Raw genomic sequence first — 20,716 nt, 5'->3', positions numbered from 1 at the left:
GCTTCCGCAGCAGTCACGGCGACGTCACGCCCGCGGACCGCGCGTCCCACTCCCTGCCGTGCGGGCTCTCACCACGTCTCGACCCCACCCGTCATCGACAGGAAGCGCGCACAGCCCTGTCCCAGCCGGCCGTGCCCCCCGTCGTCCGCACCGCACGAGAACTTTCCCTGTGACCCCAAACAAAACCTTTCTTTATTGATTGCGCACAGTGTCCACCAATCGCGCTCAAGCGCTGATTTACCAGCGATTTTTTCATAATTCAAAATGGAATTACGCTAGGAACACCCCCGTCGGCTACACAGAGAGGAAAGCCGAGTGTAGCGCGGCCGCAAGCAAGCGTGCACTGCAGCCGCCGGCCGGTGGCTGCGGAGCAAAATAATAAGCTGGGGTTAAGTTAATGCGGCTTTGGGCCGCTCGTAAGCAGCAGCAGCAGCAGGTCAATACCGCCTCCTCTCCGCTACAGGGGGAGGCCATAGCCGCTTCGTCTCCTCTGCCTGCCTGCCTGCATCCGGAGCGATGTCGGATCCGCCACCGCCCCAGCACCACCACCGCAGCAGATAGCGCCGGCGGCGGCGGCGTCGGCGGCGGGCGTGCGCGATGAAGAACTTCCTCAGGAAGCTCCACATCGGCGACTCCGCCGGCGACGGCGCCTCGTCGCCCGCGCCTCCCCTCCCGTCCTCCAAAAAGGGCGGCGGCGGCGGAGCCGGGGGCCACCACGCGTCCTCTGGAATCTCGAGCTGGCTCAGCTCCGTGGCCGGGCGCCCGCACCAGCCGCAGCCACAGCCGCCTTTGCCGGCGGCTGGGGCGGCAGTGGAGACGGGGGCGGAGGAGCTGGCGCTGGCCTCGTCGCTCGAGGAGAGGAGGGCGGAGGAGGAGGAGACGGCGAGGAGGGACGAGCGGAAGGAGGACAGGAAGAGGGAGATTGAGAAGCAGGAGAAGCGGGAGGACGAGCTGGAGGAGTACCACATGCAGCTGGCGCTGGAGATGAGCGCGCGGGAGGACCCCGAGGCGATGCAGATCGAGGTGGCCAAGCAGATCAGCCTCGGCTCCTGCCCGCTCCAGAGCTCCGCTGCCGAGGTCGTCGCCTTCCGTTACTGGGTAACTAATCACTTCCTCCTCCCTCCGTCGATCCTACACATTCGCATTGTAACTGTGATGGGATCTTACTCGTGCTCTGATCATGCAATCCGTCCGTTAGATTACCCAAGCACACCCAGTAGGTTAGTTGAAACCAGATTGTATCACACATTTCATTTGTTTGCTGAAAATACGTGCCGATCATGGTGTTGTTCTTCCGATAACTGTTCAATTCAATCGTCATCGAAGGGATGGACCGAACTGTTGCTACTGTAGTTAGGCAACTTAGCTAGATATATGATATATGTTCCCTCGCTCCACTGGTTGCTCCATAATAATGCTTGTGACTTGTGAGCAATAGCACGAGGGCGACCAGGGTCAATCGACTGAGGATTTCTTAATTCCCAGCCTAAACCGTGAACACAGAGTTCTCATCCAACTGCAAAAAAAAAAGGGGGGGGGATGTTAATGCTATTCTGATGGCTACGCTCAGTCCACTGATATAAGAAGTTCTAAGTCGATTGCATTATCAAATCCAAATGAAATAACGAGCCAACCTGCTACTTTCGAAGATATGGGCTAACAGTAATTTGTTTAGTGAACACTCAACCAACAGTCCCGGAATATCCACCATGTATCCTTTCCGTAATTAGAGGGTAGAGACTGTTAAGTGAATATTGCCCTACATTTTTGCAATTCTTACAATATTCTTACTTGCCTTATATGGTAGATTTGTTCGTGCTTCACAGAGTTTCAGTGCCCTTAGCTACGACGACAAAATATTGGATGGTTTCTATGACATTTGGGCCACCGGGGGCAAGCCCTCACTGCGAACCATACCCTCTCTGATGGAGCTGCATCAGCAACCTTTTTCTCTTGGAGCTAAAACAGAAGCTGTGTTGGTCAACAGAGCACAAGACTCCGAACTTGTAAACCTTGGGCAGAAGGCACTCATCATGGCCGTTGACTTCCGCTCTCAAACTTCACATTCTGTTGGCCGTGTTTTAATTCAGAGGCTAGCTATTTTAGTGGCAAACCACATGGGTGGGCCAGTTGTTGATCCAGAAAACGTGCTGTTGAAGCACCAGAATATGAGTAGTTCCCTGAGAGCTAGTATTAGAAGCTCCGTCATGCCTCTTGGCCGGCTCACAATTGGCCTGGCTCGTCACCGTGCGCTCCTTTTTAAGGTCAGTAACTTATTTCATTGTGGACAGCTCCTTTTTCTTAATTACAAAGTTTATCTGATGGGATATAGAATACATGAGAGTGTTAAGGTCCATCTATTTCTCAAATGCAATTCCTGATCTATTTTCTCAAATTTAACCTAGGTGTTGGCCGACAACCTTGATGTTCCTTGTCGACTAGTCAAAGGAAGGCAGTACACTGGATCAGACGATGGAGCCTTGAACATTGTGAAATTGAATGATGGAAGGTACTTATTGATTCCTTTACAGATTTTTATGTTACGCCACTTTTGCAGTGAGAAAAATGGAGAGTTGCATTACATTAATACATTGTCATGGTATTACATGTGCTACTTTCACATTTTTGCAGGGAATACATTGTCGATCTCATGTCAGATCCGGGTACTCTTATTGCTTCAGACGGTGCAGACTTGGGTAGAGAATTTGAAGAAAGTTCCTTTGCAGATAACCACCAAGGTGACAAAGATGACGGCAACACTCAGTTAGGATCTTCTGTTAGTGAACCTTCAAGTTCTGTGTGTGGTTCTTTTGAAAATGAGTCAAAAGGATCCACACCTACCAATATTGTGGATCCGTATTGTGTAATAACTAGCCAGACTCGTAACCAAGGATCTTTGCAATCAAGTTCATTGGGGGAACTATCAGCTGACTCACATGCAAGTGAAAGTTTGCCTATTATCAAGGAATCTAGAAATGCAGACCATACCTTGGCTGTGAAGAACAAAGAAAAGCCGATTGCAGCAAATAAGTCATCGTCAAGTTCACCTTCGTCTTCTGAGGTGGGTAGCTCTCCAGCTGTAAGGAGGACGAAGGTGAAAGATGTCTCAGAGTATATGATTAGTGCTGCAAAAGACAACCCCCAGTTAGCTGAGAAGATCCATGCTGTATTACTAGAAAATGGAGTTGTGCCACCACCTGATTTGTTTTCAGAAGAATCCAGGGAACGACCAAAAGACCTAATTGTGTATGACACATCTCTGTTTCAAACGAAAGGTGAAATGATAAAGCGGATGAATGAGCTTGAATCCACATCACATGATGAAAGTGATCATGGTCCTTTGTTGCCACCTCATCCTGGATATGAATACCAAACAAAGGCTGTTCCTTATCGTCCTAAACCTGTCCAAGGAATGGGTATTTATCACCCCTCAAATTTCCACGATAACATTAATCCATCTTTACCTCTGTATGAATCATCTGCACATGCCCGGGAATACCCATTTCAACTTATAAAGCAAATGCCTGTTACAGCTGCTGCAGTTGCAACTGCTGCAGTGGTTGCATCTTCAATGGTTGTTGCTGCAGCTAAATCTAACAGTGATATTAAACTAGATGTGCCTGTTGCTGCTGCTGCCACTGCTGCTGCTGTTGTTGCTACATCCGCTGCTGTTAAGCAATATGAATACATGGATCCAGGTTGTCAATTGATTACCTTGCCTAGTTCTTCAGAGACAAGTGCACCAGTCCATAGAGTTGGACCTGACTTCTGGGATAAAGATCAGCTGGAAGTTGTTCATGGACAAGAAAATGCTCTCGAGCAAGGAAATGTTTTGGTTGAAGTGCCTCGGGAAGCTGAAAGGATATCTGACAAGTCAATCGGGACAGAGAGTGTAAGATCTGATGTGACTATGGACGATGTCGCAGAGTTTGAGATCCAATGGGAAGAAATTGTTCTAGGAGAACGTGTTGGGCTAGGTAAAATTATCTTGATTTTCTGTAAAAAAATAAATCCATAGCTCTGCTGATATTTTAATTATGCGAGTCTTTGTAGTATTACCGAGCTACCAGTCACCAGACATTGTTATCCTATGACATAACATAAAACATACCCTGTAATAGTGTTGTATTGCCCTTGAAAAAAAAGTTCTATTTTATTATTTCCCCACTTTCTTTTCTTTTGTGCAGCTTTCTCACTAACATCTTTCTCGTCTTCTGTTCTTCAGGATCTTTTGGAGAAGTGTACAGAGGGGAATGGCATGGAACAGTAAGTTTTTCATTTAAATGGCTCAATGTATTTGGAAATCGATTCAACTTGCTTGGGACAACGTAACGTATTTCAAAATTATCACCAGGTTGGAATAATGAGCTTACACTTTTGGTCTAATGAGTTTAACTCAAATCATGAAAAATGTGGTGTTTATACCATAGTCAACATATTGCTAAGGATTAACAAGAATTCTAATTTCCGACCGTGTATAACTTAGCAATGACAAATCATCTTCTTCACTTCAACACTATCAACTCTTGTGACAAATTGCACCTAGATACCTGATGCATTCTCAGGCATCAAATAATGTTTGCTGGTGATGTGATCATGGATGCCTCGTGCATGAAACAGTGACAAACACTTTATCTTCCACAGTTCATTCATTGCTTCCAGCCTGTGCTGGAAACTAGCATTATATTTCTGCACATGCCATTCCTCTGAGACACAGGGTGTTCCTCTGGCTTGCTTTCAATGGCTGCCTCAACACCGTGGTAATGGTCACAAAGACTTGGGTCCTCATGCTAGATGTGATTATTATCCTGCAGTTGGATGATGGACCTATCTACCACATTATGCTTCACTATGATAGTGCCCAAAGAGTCAGACAACAACTGTCTTTGAACCGCTTGGCTTCGCGCTCGGCCACCGTTGGTGTTACTGTGAACATGATGCATGTGCTGCCAGCAGTGCTATGTGAATCATCATTCCTGTCTGTTTGCTGCCTGTGCCCTGCACCCGCGGAAGGTGTGGAATATGCTGATCTCCGGCAACAAATCATTACCCTGACCAATATCGCTTGGTTGATGTACGATGACTTTCAGCTCTGGACTTCAGGGACGAATGAAGCCTGTCCATGATAGCTTGGACTGTCCTGCTTTACCTCAACTAGTACTGACAAATTCATGACTTTTCCTGCTTTCCTTTGTTTCATTCGCTTGGGTGGTGGCCAGTTTCTTCGTCTGTTGCTGCTTTTGTTTCACTTCTGCTTTTAATCCTCTCCGCTTTGTAACTTATTGTCTGTAACAGTTGTTTTCAATATAATGATAAGATAGAGACTCCTACCTTTTGCCTCAGATAATAATCATGGACCAATTAAAATTTGATCTAGCTATCATTCCTTCTCAGTCACTCTTTTTTCTTTAAATCGTACTAATGTCTTCCACTACATTCTTTTTTTTGCATCATATTAATTTGCTCCTTCTGTAGGAAGTTGCAGTCAAGAAATTCTTGCAACAAGATATTTCAAGTGATATACTTGAAGAATTAAAAGCTGAGGTATATGGCTTCCTGCAACTCAAATGCCTGAAGATTATAAATGCATTCTCTTGTAGCTGTAGTACCGATGTGCTTAGTTTATTTATTTAATGGGAATGAACCAATCATTGTGCCCCAGAGGCAGTAATAGGGATTTAAGCATTAATATATCTTTCGGTTTGGCTGATGTTACCTTTGTATTGTAGAGAAGTACATATGACTGAGTTGATAAGATCTGATCTATATGTATGCATAGCCTGTGGCAAGAGTATTTTGGCCAATAGTCGAATTCACAATACTGTTAATTAGTTAAGAATTGTCTGTTGAGCTCCCAAAAGCTCCCTCCATTGTTCTTGTTTGAAAATACGGCACTCATCTGCGCTCATTTATTTCCTGTCTTCAACATTTATGAGTAAATAATCACACTTATATCTTTTTATTCCCAAGACATAACGCCATGGATAACATGGCCGTTCCCTCTAGGACTCTCATTTCATGACCTTCTGACTCCCCTTGCTATTTGTTGTATAGGTGCGAATAATGAAGAGACTGCGGCATCCAAATGTTGTTCTTTTTATGGGAGCTGTCACTCGTATACCCAATCTTTCTATCTTGACTGAATTTCTTCCGAGGTACGTCTTACTCCCTTGATGGCTTGATGCATTTTCTTTTTCTTTTTAGTGCAACTGTTTCAAAATTGAACAATACCGGGGCCAATTTACACGCCAGAGGTTCCCAGAATTTGATAATCTTAATCTAATATCTTCCCTCTAACCTTTTTTTTTTTATTATTTTTTTGCTAAAATGGATTACTGATCAGTTCACAGACTGTCACCTCATTTAGAAGTACATGTATTTGGCTCAAAGTTTAACAGTTGTGTGCGCTGTTCAAAGAAGTTTCAGATGAAGTTGTTGTCCCCGTAGGACCAACATGTAATTTCTTGATACGAATCAACCTCATGAAAAGTTTATGGTCACCTGATCTTCTGGACTGTATCATCTTTGAATGAATAAAATAACTAGTGGGAATATACAATTGAGGTAGCGAACTTCCAAATAATCTCCTAACGACAACTGTGAGATTCCTGACCTGATTGCCGGCTGAGAACCATACGTTGGGAGATACAATCACCCTCGGCTGAGAACAATAAGTAGAGAACCTGCATATATACAATAACTTTCAGTTTCTTTTACACACATGGAAATCAAACACTAGTTATCATGCAGATAATTGTTGGGGAGCTAGTACTTTTGGTCTAATGGAGTCCACATGTTTGAGTCCACTGCCTAGTAAGAGTCTGACTATATCTGTATTTGAATCCGACTATATCTGTATTTGAGTCCGGATTTGATTGTCATCCAAAAGGACTTCTATCACGGACTGGAGGGAGTAGTATATTTAAGCTTTCTAGATTGTGGTGGTCCTAATATTTTCTCTCAGTAGACTGCTGGACTCGTTGACTACCATAATTGCTAACTGTGATATTGACGATGGCACAATGCAGAGGTAGTTTGTTTCGGTTGATCCGTCGCCCCAACAACCAGTTGGATGAAAGAAAACGTATAAGGATGGCACTTGACGTGGTATGCCTTGAGTTTTGTTATCCTAGCTCACTCATGTGCAGAATGTTGGACTAAATTTGACAATCTGTTTCTAACTTTCCTACCTGGTTCTTGTTTGCCACAGGCCCGTGGAATGAATTATTTGCACAATTGCACCCCTGTTGTAGTTCATCGAGATTTGAAGTCACCGAATCTACTTGTTGACAAGAATTGGGTTGTGAAGGTAATCAACAGTGATATTTTTTAGATTCTTTCTGGGATTTCTTGCTGTATAACCATTTTCATTGTCTTGTTATTATGTAGGTTTGTGATTTTGGTTTATCACGTATAAAGCACAATACCTTCCTTTCCTCAAGATCCACGGCTGGAACAGTAAGCTTGCTTGTGATTGTGTTTAATTTTACATTTTCTACCTAAGAATAGGAAGCCTTTTTTGTAGGAAAAACATAGAGTATAAACAGCTTATGTGTTGGTTCTGCTTCTGTATGAAGTATGAACTTATTTATTTCACTGTAATGTAGGCTGAGTTTGCGCTTGCTGAGCTTTGTTGTGCTGGACTTATATTATAACCTGCTATGGAGTAGCTGCAGAAACAGAAGAAAGTTGGTTAGCTAAATGATAAAAGAGGCACAAGCTAGTTGGGCAAATAGGATTATTATAATCTAATACATCATTGCCAGGCATAGCAGTAAACATGTATATGGGTCTATCTGTAACTCCATCGTGTAGGAAAAGTTGAAACGCTAGCTGACTCGATTTTAGAGATTGTTGTAAGTAGCTTCAGGGGTTGGGAGAAGGTCGCTGAGCTCTTGGCCAGGCCCAGAAGCATTATTAGGATGTTACTTCGATTTTACTGTGGTATGAATCTTCTTTAAACCCGCATATATTTGTGTGGCAAAAGGTCTTGAACACCTGGAAAGTGCTCACAAAAGATAAAATTATTTAAGGGCTTTCTATATACTCCCTCCGTCCCAAAATAAGTGTCGCAAACTTAGTACTAAATTTGTACAAATTTTGTACTAGATCACCAACACTTATTTTGGGACGGAGGGAGTATTACACAAAGGACCATGGTCCCTGGATAACCAACCTAGAGCACAGATTGGTCCTTGTGTAGTTGACTTTGCATGCCTATTCATCATTTATTATTCATAGTTACTTGTTTGTCTACCACTGAGTGATGCATTCCTGTGGGTATGAGACTGAGTGGATTGGAATGATTGTCAATAAGAACACAGCCTTGATATGGCCATTTTCATGCAAGTATTTAGGCACAACTGCTTTATCTTGTTCCTCGACCGTGTGTTTACTGTACTATGGGCAAGTTAACATTGCATACTTTGAACGTACAAGTTCAATATTCTCATATCTAGGGTATTCTTAAACATGGAAGTTTGCTGATCTGGTAGCTGGGTCTAGGTCAAATACTTCTACAGGTTACTGACCGCGTGCATCAATTGCAGGCGGAATGGATGGCACCAGAAGTGCTTCGAAATGAACCGTCGGATGAGAAGTAAGTTCTTCATGTTGCTCCCTCATATGTGTGCTTTTTCCCTATTTTATTTGACAAATGATTTATTTACCCTTTACATTGCAGATGTGATGTTTTCAGCTATGGGGTTATATTATGGGAACTTTGTACCTTGTTACAGCCATGGGAAGGTATGAATCCCATGCAAGTGGTTGGAGCTGTTGGTTTTCAGGAACGACGCCTTGATATTCCAGCCGAGGTGGATCCTGCCATAGCAGAGATAATAGAGAGATGCTGGCAGACGTTAGTATGCTTTAACTTGCTTCATATACATCATTATCTGATAGAATATTACTGTTTCTATTATTTTTCTGGAGTACTTTGCTGCAAGATGCTGGTTGTTTCAAGGCTTTTGCATTTTGCTACTCACATCGTAGTTACACTAGCAACTATAGACATATTGCATGGGAAGTACTCCCTCCGCCCCTAAATAGATCACCTATAAGTTCAGTTAAAAAGTCAACTATTTCCAAGTTTGACCAAATGTATAGAAGAACCTATTAACAACTACAATATTGAATAAATTCATTATGAAAATATATCTAATGGTGGATATATTGCTATTGTTCATCTTCATATTTTTGTATATATGCTTGGTCGAACTTAGCAAGCATTGCTTTTTGACTCAGTTTATACGCCAGTAAAACTTAGAAAGCATTGACTTCTTGACTAAGTTTTATGCCATCTATTTGCGGATGGAGAGACTATACAAACAGATGTGAAAAATCCATATTTGGAATATACTCCCTCCGTCCCAAAATAAGTGTCGTTGATTTAGTACAAAATTTGTACTAACTTAGTATAAAATTTGTGTCACTTATTTTGGGACAGGGGGAGTATAATTTTTCCACCATATAATTATTTCTTTTCCAACGGCTAAAAGGAGAAGACCTGGCACTAAGCATAGATAAAATTGTGAGCCATATGCCTGCAATTAAGAGGTAATTAAGTGTGTCTTAAGTATACAATTAAGAGGTAATGCGATGCGAGATACATTCACGATTCAGATCGAAAGTTTCACACACCAAGCTATTAGAAGTCGAAAGAAAAGTGGAATATGAACCTTTTTTTAATTGTTTAAAAGGACACTATCATCCCTAGAGAAAATATCGCCTTCTTTTGCATGCTAGAGAAAGGTAGTGGTGCTATGCCTACTTGCCAAAGAACATCATGTTTCTGTTCTTCCTTATAAGTGAAGTTCTGGATGACAAGTTTATTTGATATTTGTATTTTCGGGTTTGCTGTAGTTGCTAGTTTCTGGTTTAGAAGTTGAATCTTGTAAGCTTGTTCAGATATCAATTTTGTATGTTCTCTTCTTGCATGATAAGTTGTTAGAAGTTCTTATAATATTTCCACTTTTATAAAATGGTGTAAGCAAAGGAGGTACTCTTAATATCACGTTCATTTTATATGCCTAAATGGAGTATGTTCAAGAAAGAACCTATCGCCTCATTGTGTGAGGGAATAAAGTAATGACTTCGCATTATACTGAAGAAACTACATACATTTTTTATCACAAATGCTACATACACCATACCTTTTTTTAAAGGGGAATATATTAATATCGCGCTTTGCATCTACAAGATGTCGCAAGACATCCAGGATGCACACAACCAAAGAAAAAATGAAAAGAAATAAAAAAAAAGGTCCCACCACAGCGATCGACTCCTCCCAACAGTAGAACTCATACCACCACCAAATACAACATCTAGGAAACATAACAGTTCTACAAAAGCAACACCTTCAAGAAGGGAACAATGCACAAGCATCGTCGTTGCCCGATCAAAGATTTTAGGTTTTCACCCTGGAGAAAGTCCGCGCTCCCAAAACAATTCCTTCAGCAAGGTAATCGCCAGGCACAACCAATGAAGGCCAAACCTTGGTTTTTCGACCTGAAAGTCATGACTCGGCACCCCAAGGAGCACCACTGAAGATGAAGTCCTCCACTGTTGCCGCCCCACAAATCATTGCTGCTCCTGGGATTCATCTAACACCTGGTTGTCTCCATCGCTTCCAAGACTCCGTCCGTGTAACTGATCCATCGATCTTGGCCATCATGACCTTGTCCACTGCTGTCTTTACCATGAAAATCGAGAAGCTGACATGTCCCAAGGTGCCATCAGTCAACAGAGCTTCGCGCCACGCCCTCAGAACCTCGTAGGCTGATATGGACGTACACGACCGGAAACTAACTGATCCAGATATCGTGAGCAAATTCTCTGATGGCCGTTGGAACACGTCGATGGCCAGATCGAGGAGGACCGATCAAGCAGGACATTGCCGTGATGCGAGAAAGCACGAGGACCACAACCAGGACTAGATGACGGATCATCAGATCCGCCAAACCAGCCACAAACCGGCCGACCACCTCCAGCGGAGGAGGAAATCACCACCACCATAACCCTTGTGATGCGCGACAGAACCGGGAAACCTCCACGAACTGTCGCCGCAGCCAATGATAGAAAGCAGTTCATGATGGCAGCAGCCTGCCTTTGTGAGGATCGAGCCCACGCCGCCACCTCCTGCCTTCCCCGCCGACTGCAACAGGCCTCCTGACGCTTCGCGTCCGCCGCTGCCCACCATCACCACCACAAAGGACCCAGATCAGGCTGCCGCCGCCTTAGATCCTGGACGTTAGAGGAGGTCCGCCGCCGCCGCACCCTGGGCCGTTGCCCGGCGACGTTGTCGCCGGCGGCGGAGGGAGGGAAGGCACGGTAGGTCGAGAGGGAGGCCAGTGGTGGCCGCCCGGTGCGGCGGCCGCACGGGGTCGGGAGGGTTTTCTCGGTTGAGTGGGTAAGTCAGTTGGATAGATTAGTCGTTGCTAATACTGGTCTTGCAGCCTCTACGCATCGCCAATCTGAATGGTGTTCATACCTGAAATAGTAACTTAGTACTCCCTCTGTGAAGAAATATAAGACTTAATAGATCAGTATAAAGTACTCCCTCCGTCCGGAAATACTTGTCTTAGAAATGAATAAAATGGATGTATCTATAACTAAAATAAGTCTGGATACATGCATTTCTAGGACAAGTATTTTCAGACGGAGGGAGTAGTTAGTATAACAACATACACATGTTACTATCTGATGACCAATACTAAAACAACAGGCTATCATAGCCATGCTTAAAGTTGAAAGAGAAAGCGGTAGTTACATGATTCTTTTCTTCTCTGCCTTTATCAGTTTTACATCTCCAACTGTACTTACAGATATGCTTAGGGTCTGAATTCTGTTTTGTATTTTGTCTGATTGTAGAGACCCAAAGACGCGTCCATCATTTTCAGAGATCATGGCTGCCTTAAAACGAGTATTGAAAAAATTGTCTGCCAACCAACCACGAAGACAGCGAATACAGGAAACAGATGACTAAGAAAAACCAGAGATCAACATCAGCTGATAACAGAAACCAAAAAGGATGCATTGGTTTTTCCTGCCGTCCGCCAGCTGTCCATCTGTAACTATACCATTCTTTGTATAGCTCCAACAAATGCTTGCCAATGGTGGAAAAGGTGTGATTTTGGTCGTTTTACCCTTCAAAGACAGCTGTAAATTTTCCAGTGAAGCTGGCAGAAATCTGTCGAGCATTACTGCTTCAGTCCATCTATCGGGTGGAAGACAATCCAAAAAATAAACACATCCATCAAGCAAAGGAAAAAGAAGAAAGAAAGTTCCTGGACAGTTACTGCACAATGTGATGTTGGGCAATGTCATAACGGAGTGAGACTTCAGAGTCGGCGTGTCAGGTAGAATGGGATCCTCCCTTGTTTAGTTATGTCTTTAGTTTCCAGCCAAAGTTGGATGATTCATGTTTATTCAACAGAAAGATGCTATTGATACGTTCACCTTGAGCATCAAGAGGCACCGTCGCCAGGGCCTTGTGTATATCACACTATGGCAAATTTGTCCGAATTGGCAGTTAGATTTCCAAAGAGAAATCTGCTGTTTGTGCTAAAACCACTATTCTTTACAGCAGCAGTGTTGACGCTTTTTTTCTTCTTTTTTTCTTTTTGCTGTAACAAGTGTACAAAAATGTCCCATAGAGTAGGGTGCTAATTGACAATTTGGTGCAAAATGAACTGTATGCATTTACCCCTGAAGTTAGGTGTCAAGGAAGAGTGGAACAAGTTCCCACAATTCCATGTCTTCCATATATGCCCATATTTACCTTGTCTATAATACTCGTGCTCAGGTAGTTGAGTTGATCCTGGAGTCGTTGTCAGGTCATGCCATTATCATGATTTATGGTGGAAACCGTGAGAAAGAAAATGTCCCATTCGACATAGCAGATTGTTCTTTTTGATAAAAATACACTTCTACTCCCTCTGTTTCTAAATATAAGTCTTTAAAGAGGTTTCATTAATGGACTATATACGGATGCATATAGACATACTTTAGATTATAGATTCACTCATTTTGCTTTGTATGTAGACTTCTAGTGAAATATCTTAAAAGACCTATATTTAGGAAGGGAGACAGTATTAGTTTTCTAGCTGCATTGTAGTTAGAAATGTTTAAGCCCACCTAGGTAATAGCACGACATATAAAGGAAACGGTAAGTTATTGCCCTGATGTTCACTGCGGTGGCATGGCGAAATGAACGTTTTTCCTATGACAATTTATATTGTTGCAAGGATAACAATTTTAGTTGGCTTCCCCTTTGCCATGCAAATCGTTTACAATTGGCGTGGCCCAATGAACTTTGGCTGGCTAAGTCGGTCCTAAAGGGAAAAATAGTAAACATCATGCATAGATAGATAAGAAGATTACGTTTTGCGGAGAAGGTGGGGAGTAGACCATCAGCACTACAATCTCTTGGCGATGAATGACAGACAGCTGATCGTTTAGCATGGAGCATGCGATCGTCTGTTCGACTCTGATCAACTCCAAGAGTGTGCACGTTGGTACATTGGTCCTGTAAATGCTCACGTACCATTTCGGCGAGTCGTGTGTGACGGTAAACACACACGACAGTCACCTTATCCTTATTACCCGGTGCGCGGTCACATGATTTTGGGTGACGCGGTCACCCAGGCCAGGGCAGCCGAACGTGCCGTTTTCACCCGTCGCGACCGGCCAGATCCGGTCGCGACGGGAAACCACCCATCCACTCCCCCGGTGCCGCGCGTCCAGCGTGCCCTGTCGGCCGCGGCCGTCCTCCCGAGAACACCTCACCCGTCGTCCCGGTCACTCAGCCCCACCGCCCAGCCACTCACCACGTGCACCCCGCGACTCCCACAGATCTCGCGTCCACCCCCACACGTCGCCTACGCGCTAATAATCGATCGCACCGCAGCATAACCACGCGCGCCCTCTGGACTCCACACACCAGACACCACTCCTGCCTGCCGTCTCGCGCCCCTCTCCCGATCTCCCCGCCGATCCCACCACCAACGCAGCAGCCATGGCGACCGCCTACAACCTGAGGTCCCGCGACGAGCCGGACGACTTCGACGAGTTCGACTCCACGCCCTACGGCGGCGGCTACGACCTCTTCGTCACCTTCGGCCGCCCGCTCCCGCCCTCCGACGAGACCTGCTACCCCTGCTCCGCCCCCTCCACCTCCTACGACGCGCCCCACTACGCCGCCGAGGAGCCCTCCCCCTACGCCCACCACCAGAAGCCGCAGCCCGCCTACGGCTTCCGCCCCCAGAACGAGCAGCAGCAGCAGCAGCAGCAGCCCTCCTACGGCGACTCCGGCTACGGATCCAAGCCCAAGCCCCAGCCCGCGTACGGCTTCCGCCCCCAGGGGGAGGAGGAGCAGCAGCGCCCGTCCTACGGCGGCGGTGGGGAGGTCGACGACTCCGGCTACGGATCCAAGCCGCAGCCCGCCTACGGCTTCCGCCCCCAGCAGGAGGAGCAGCCGTCCTACGGCTCCGGCTACGGGTCCAAGCCCCAGCGCTCCGAGGAGGACACCTACGGATCCGGCTACGGCCGGAAGCCGCAGCAGGAGGAGGCCGCCTACGGGTCCGGGTACGGGAGGAAGCCGCAGGCCGAGGAGAGCTACGGATCTGGGTACGGGAACACGACGCAGCAGGAGGAGGGCTACGGCTCCGGCTACGGGTCCAAGCCGCAGGTGGAGCAGACCTACGGCGGGTCGGGGTATGGCGCTGGCTACGGAAGGAAGCCGCAGGTGGAGGAGAGCTATGGATCGGGCTACGGAAGCAGGCCTCAGGGGGGAGAGGAGTACGGTAGCGCTGGGTACGGCGGGAGGAAGACCGAGGAGGAGGGCTATGGTGGTTCTGGGTATGGATCTGGGAGGAAGGTGCAGGAGGAGGATGGAGGCGCCTATGGCTCTGGTGGGTACCAGAAGCCCAAGCCCTATGGAGAGGAGACCCAGGGTTCATACGGTGGTGGGTACGGCGGGGGGAACTATGGCCGCAAGAAGCAGGTGAGCTCCTGCCCGTTTCCCTTTACTGTTTTGAGCATATGTATATGATTTCGTTACAGTTAACTTGTTTAGTTTAGTGAATGGTCAAGGAAAGTTTACACGCTTATCATTTGTGAGTGTGGTTGCATTATGTCTTGCGGTACGAGGGTGGTGATGGAATGGATACAACCATTTTTTGCCATTCAACTATATGTTATAGCTGATAACAGTTCATAGAGTTAGCATGCCAATGCACAATTTAGAACTCGTGCTTTGTGCGTCGTCAAAATTGAGTTGGTGGTATAGTAGATTTAAACGCAGAAATGTGGAAGTGTTTATCTCGATACTATTTCAGATCGTCATGTTATCATAAACAGTTTTTTCCAGCCTCCATTGAATCGCTTAGTTCACTGTGAAACCTTTTTCTGTTTCCCATTACTCAATAGGACTGTTTACCTTTAAAAAGGGCAGCCCGGTGCATGTAGCTCCCGCTTGCGCAGGGTCCGACCACTTTAGGTCTATAGTACGCAGCCTTTCCCTACAAAATATATGGTGTTTCTACTAAAAAATGAGTTTGATGGTACTAATCAATTGTATGTAGTTTTTAAGTTTGAGCAACACTGAGCGACTAAATATATGGTGTTTCTTTTGATCACTTGACAGTGCTGAACTGCTGATTGACTCTATGTGGCACTTCTTTGCTGTGCAAATTCATCATTTGCTTAAATACTCTTAGGTTGTAGTTTAGCCTGGTATATGCCATAGTTTTCATAGAAGAATTTGTTTGTCAGAACAGTGTAGCTAAACAAATAATTGAAAATCACATTAATGGTTGTTTGTCTAGATTGAACACCCAACTTTAAGAATGCAGTCTTACGACCCATCTACAGCTGCTATATTGTAATGCAGTCTTACGACCCATCTACAGCTGCTATATTGTAATGCAGTCTTACGACCCATCTACAGCTGCTATATTGTACACTTGATAACCTGTCACCTGTTTACAATTTAAGCTAAATAAAGTGTGCGAAAACCCACACCAGCAGGATTATATTTCCTCTATACTCTTGTATCGTTTGCATTTTTTGCTTATACCACCTATTTGCTGTATATTTTTCCTTTTTTGGTCAGGCAAGAGTCATTCTAGTGCCCTTCTTGAAGCAAACAAATACTCCCTCCGTCCGGAAATACTTGTCATAAGAATTGAGATACATCTAATTTTACCTATTTGTGCGACAAGTAATTCCGGACGGAGGGAGTATTATTCTCCCTGTAGAAGTAATCTACAGTATCTGCCAAACTAGATCTTTCTCATCATGTTCAAATATTTCCTGCTGCTTCTTTACAGGATGACGACTCTGATGATGAGAAGAAGAACCGTTACGCGAAGCGCGATGAGTCTGATGATGAGAAGAAGGAACGTTACGAGAAGCACCACCACCACCGCCGTCACAACTACGACGACTAAGCATCCAGCATGGTCTTGACCTGCTGTCATCGCCCCCACATCTCGCTACTACACGAATAAAGATGGTCTTGTCTCCCTTGTTGGTGCTGGATCATTGCCCTCTTTTATGAACCTGTATGACTGCAACCTAAAGTGTGCTATGTGGGTGGCTTATATGTTTGAATTATCTCCGACGTTGTCTGTGTGCTTGTGGTGATGTGCTTTATGTACTTGGTGCGCTGTACACTTGTCAGATTACTGTGTTTGAAACTGGGTTCTGCTTCCTTATTTGATCTTTGCCGCTCTTTCTGGGGATGATTGGTTGTCGACTCCGTGCTGTTATCGTTGTGCTTGGCAACAGCTGGCAAGACATGCGCGTGAGGTTTAGGTTTCTCCTGGTGCACGCCGAACCATGTGGACATCCCAGTTGCTCATTTTTGTGAAGCTTGGCAGATTTTCCATACGCTTGTTTAAAAGTTCATAAATTCCACACTTTTTTTCCTTCTATGAATTTTACCATGAAGGTTCTTTTTTTTTAAAACTTACTACTCTCAAAGTTTCTAATAAGGTAATATTGACACATGATTTAATGTCATAACTACTAGTTTTCTTATCAGTGCTTTTGGAAGGTGAAACTACTACACACACGATGTTTGTAGGACGATGCTAGTACGATGATAAATCCATAGGGTCAGATCACAACCATCGCTGCTAGTACGATGATAAATCCATAGGGTCAGATCACAACCATCGTCCACATACTTATGTGCAGAGCAGTTCCGTTCTAAGCACCCCCCCTCACTTGTAACAGTCGTTCAGCATCGCTTCTATACCCTCGCTACTGATAAGCAGCGTTACACGATGTTAATGCTCATCACCGTGTTAAGGCGTGTAATTTATGCCATCATGCACCATGATCCAGACAGTAATTCTCCGTGATTAGTCAAAGAAGAAGAAATTATTTACTTCTGCTCATGGACAACAGGCAATTAAGACAAGTTTGCGCCTCAGCGAAGCACATTTCCAAATGTTGGTTCTTTTACATGGTGAGTACTTTCCAAGTCCGCATACAAAACATTCAGCAAGAGTGCAAGCACAACATAGATCATCACTCAAGTTACAATTCCAATGCAGAACACAATATGTGCCATCTATGGTCTTTGAGTTTGGCCAAGGACGCCTGGTCTACTCTTTCTTTGGCGGGAAATGGTTGCCGCCGGTAGCAATTTTGAATAGATAGAATGCCGACATCAGAGCACTGTGATGGTGAACAAACTAGCTGTGTCAGATATGCATATTGTGTTCACAACAACATAAATAAAATATATGAAAATCCTTCACATGGCGCTACCTGATGCACAATGTTGTAGTATAATCCAGTGGGGGTGCATGATAAGAAAAAAAAGGAAATGAGGTTACCTGAGACCAGCAACGACACCAGCCGGCATTATCTTTGAAGTTTCAAGGTATCTTTGCCCCATAACAAAGGTCAAGGCCAGTGCGCAAACTGTTCAACACCAAAATAAATGCACGGTTAGAGCAGAAACAGCAGATCAAGGACTCATGTTTCAGGCAAGCCCACAAGAGTAGATATATTTCTTGCATAAGCTTCCTCATTCCTAAGGCATAGTTCGGTTAATCCCATCCCTGCGGGGATTGGAAGGGATTTGCAGGGATTTTGGCTTGTAGGGGATTAAATCCCCCTCAATCCCCTTCAAATCCACCTCAACCGAACAAGCCCTAAGGCCTTGTTCGGTTTCTTTAAAATTGGAGGGGTTTGGAAGGGATTGGGAGGGATTAAATCCCCTACAAGTCAAATTCCACCTCAATCCCCTCCATTCCTCTCCAATCCCCTCCTCGGTGGGATTAACCGAACAAGGCCTAAGGGGGAACACTCCCTTTTATTTCCGGATTCAAGAATTGATGATTAACATGTTGGACTAAGAGTTCAGCACTAATGACCTATGTTACTTTTCTACTAGAGCAAACAATGTTCCAGTTAAAGTTCTATGAAAGGAGATATGACGCTATGTTCAAAGCATTCCAGCACAGATGCAAAAGCAAAGCTACAGTTCATAGAGTTAGAAACCTACAATCCCAAACGATGCTTTGCTAATGAGTCTCAAAGTCTGCAGTTACAAGTAAATCATTCATATTAAAATGGATCTGTATATTAGTCCAAATCAAACATCAAAATAGAAGGATCAATGCCAATAAGCCAGCATCTACATGCCTACATGAGACAAGGTATCGCTGGTTCCAGCTACACATTGACACACATTCCATTATAGATTGGTGGATAACGAATTAACCTGGTTACTGGGTACTCAGACACTCCAGGATGGCAGGACCCAAGCAGGCGTGCAACTTACAATGCCAAGGGGGGCAATCAGTGCCTGCTGTCTGATCATTCCATTGACTATGCTCAAAGTCCCATTCAGTAAAGTCTATTCACCTTTAATGTTATGTTACACCAATGCAATTAACTGCAATTTTGAAGGGAGCATTTTACAGCAATGCATTCTGTTATAACAACACCGAAACCCAATGTCAACAACAAGTACCCTTGCCATGTCCTAAATGAAAATGGCTACTATGCTGAGAAATACAACTACTCCATTTATATTTTGTGTAGTGTTCAAGCACGTCTGAATACATGTCAGGACCAGCTCTGCGTCGCTGACAACAAAGAGGAAATTTCGTGTGACAGCAATTTTCACTGATAACAGGACAGAAATCTCTAGTCCAATTTCCCAATAACCACAAAATCATGATCCTAACCAAATCAAAATATTGGAAACCACCGTCCCTGTTAATTCCATTCACATTGAGATCGCCTAACTCCCTAATTTAACCAGTGACGTATCATCCACCACCAATGACAGAAACATTTTTTAATGGTATGATCCAAAGGTACAGAAACAAGAAAATGGCGGAGTAGTCTCGACACCGTGCAGCTATCCGTTTCTTTTCTTTTGCGATGGAGTATAAAGCATAAACTAAATGCGCAGTTGAAATTGGAGGAAGGGGGCGGAGCGTACGGGTCTCGAGTGCGAGGGCGAGGTAGGAATTGCGGCGCTTCTCGAAGGCCTTGAGGCTGACGAACCCTGCCAGGAGGAGGAGCCCGCCCACGCCGGCGCCGCCCGCCAGGGAGGCGGTGCTGCCGCGGCGGAGGTAGCCCAGCAGGCCGCCGGCCAGGACCGCGAACCCGTAGGGGATCGTGAAGCAGAAGTCGTGCATCTCCGAAGCACCTCTCTCTCTCTCAGATCTCTCGCGGAGCCGAGATCTTGGAGGCCTTGCCTTTTCTTCTTCTTCGTCTGTTTTTTGGTCGTCGACTTGTGCTTGTGCGCCTGGTGGTCTGCGCAGAAGGGGCCAATGGTGTTTTTCTAACGGCGTTGGGTTGCCACTAAAATATACTTACTAAGTGGCCTAGCCCGCTTTCCTTCACTGTGAGTTGGAATGGATCTCATTCACCTTCCCCGCACAAAAAGTTACATTGCACATTTCACTGACTTCAGTACTTGTTTCAATTTCACTTTCTTTTTAGTATTTCGCATATTACATAGTACTCCTGTAATCTAAATACTCTTATATTTCTTTATGGAGGGAGTATTTCAGTTATTTGAAATATTTCCGATGCACATTCTCAAACATTTCAGTACCTATTTCAATTTTATTTCACCTGTTTTAGTTTACTTGTTGGTATATATTTACAACATATTCCCTCCACTCCCTAATGTAGTGCCTATAGAATTTTTTCTTTCTAAAAGTCAAACTTCACAATTTTTTTATCAAGTTTCTAGAGGAATTTGATTACATCAAGAATATAAAAATCCTTACCATTGGATACACTCTCATTGGTATTTTCATATTGTACATGTGTGGTATTATAAATATATAGATAGTTCAATCTCTAAACTGGGCCATACTTATTAAAGTTTGACTTAAAAAAACCTTATAGGCTTTACATTATGGAAGGGATGGGAGTATATCTCAATTATTTTATTTTTTAAATAATTAAAATCAGTTCTAAAATGACTAAAATCACTAAAATTGTTGTTATCACTTGTGAAATGTATTTGAATTAATTTGTCAAATAACGAAATTCAAACTAGTTTTTTTCGTCGATTTGGAGATACAACTTGGTTTGGCATAATGAGCGAATTTGTCGTTCCAAGGATGAGTGAATTCCGATTCCTTGTTGTATCAAACACGAGAATGGGCCCTAGTGTGGAACAAGCCCATTAAATATCGCCTGATGACCCGAACCAAACCCATCATAAGAT

General features: G+C 44.3%; 3 protein-coding genes across 3 annotated transcripts; 2 read left to right on the top strand and 1 right to left on the bottom strand.

Moving 5' to 3' along the window:
• Nucleotides 1-400: 400 nt before the first annotated feature.
• Nucleotides 401-12,713, top strand: LOC123406926 (probable serine/threonine-protein kinase SIS8). The gene is made up of 13 exons (XM_045099942.1): nucleotides 401-1,098; nucleotides 1,827-2,264; nucleotides 2,406-2,509; nucleotides 2,632-3,977; nucleotides 4,226-4,266; nucleotides 5,476-5,544; nucleotides 6,055-6,155; nucleotides 7,029-7,107; nucleotides 7,211-7,309; nucleotides 7,390-7,458; nucleotides 8,550-8,599; nucleotides 8,684-8,860; nucleotides 11,872-12,713. Exons 1-13 carry the CDS (start codon nucleotides 598-600, stop codon nucleotides 11,984-11,986), a joined length of 3,189 nt encoding a protein of 1,062 aa, XP_044955877.1. The 5' UTR covers nucleotides 401-597; the 3' UTR covers nucleotides 11,987-12,713.
• Nucleotides 12,714-13,887: 1,174 nt separating this feature from the next.
• On the top strand, nucleotides 13,888-16,718 carry LOC123406928 (uncharacterized protein At5g39570-like). Its single transcript, XM_045099943.1, has 2 exons — nucleotides 13,888-15,004; nucleotides 16,332-16,718. The coding sequence occupies exons 1-2, from the start codon at nucleotides 14,018-14,020 to the stop codon at nucleotides 16,449-16,451; spliced, it is 1,107 nt and encodes a 368-aa protein (XP_044955878.1). The 5' UTR covers nucleotides 13,888-14,017; the 3' UTR covers nucleotides 16,452-16,718.
• A 701-nt stretch (nucleotides 16,719-17,419) lies between these two features.
• Nucleotides 17,420-19,819, bottom strand: LOC123406929 (protein FATTY ACID EXPORT 5-like). Its single transcript, XM_045099944.1, has 3 exons — nucleotides 19,472-19,819; nucleotides 17,850-17,937; nucleotides 17,420-17,688 (listed from the first exon to the last, which is right to left on the bottom strand). Exons 1-3 carry the CDS (start codon nucleotides 19,668-19,670, stop codon nucleotides 17,616-17,618), a joined length of 360 nt encoding a protein of 119 aa, XP_044955879.1. The 5' UTR covers nucleotides 19,671-19,819; the 3' UTR covers nucleotides 17,420-17,615.
• Between the last annotated feature and the right edge of the window lie 897 nt (nucleotides 19,820-20,716).

This window comes from Hordeum vulgare, chromosome 7H, assembly GCF_904849725.1.
Source record: "Hordeum vulgare subsp. vulgare chromosome 7H, MorexV3_pseudomolecules_assembly, whole genome shotgun sequence".
Classification (NCBI taxonomy): Eukaryota; Viridiplantae; Streptophyta; class Magnoliopsida; order Poales; family Poaceae; genus Hordeum; species Hordeum vulgare.
Note: the sequence above shows the minus strand (reverse complement) of the source record. Positions and strands in the feature narration are given on the sequence as shown.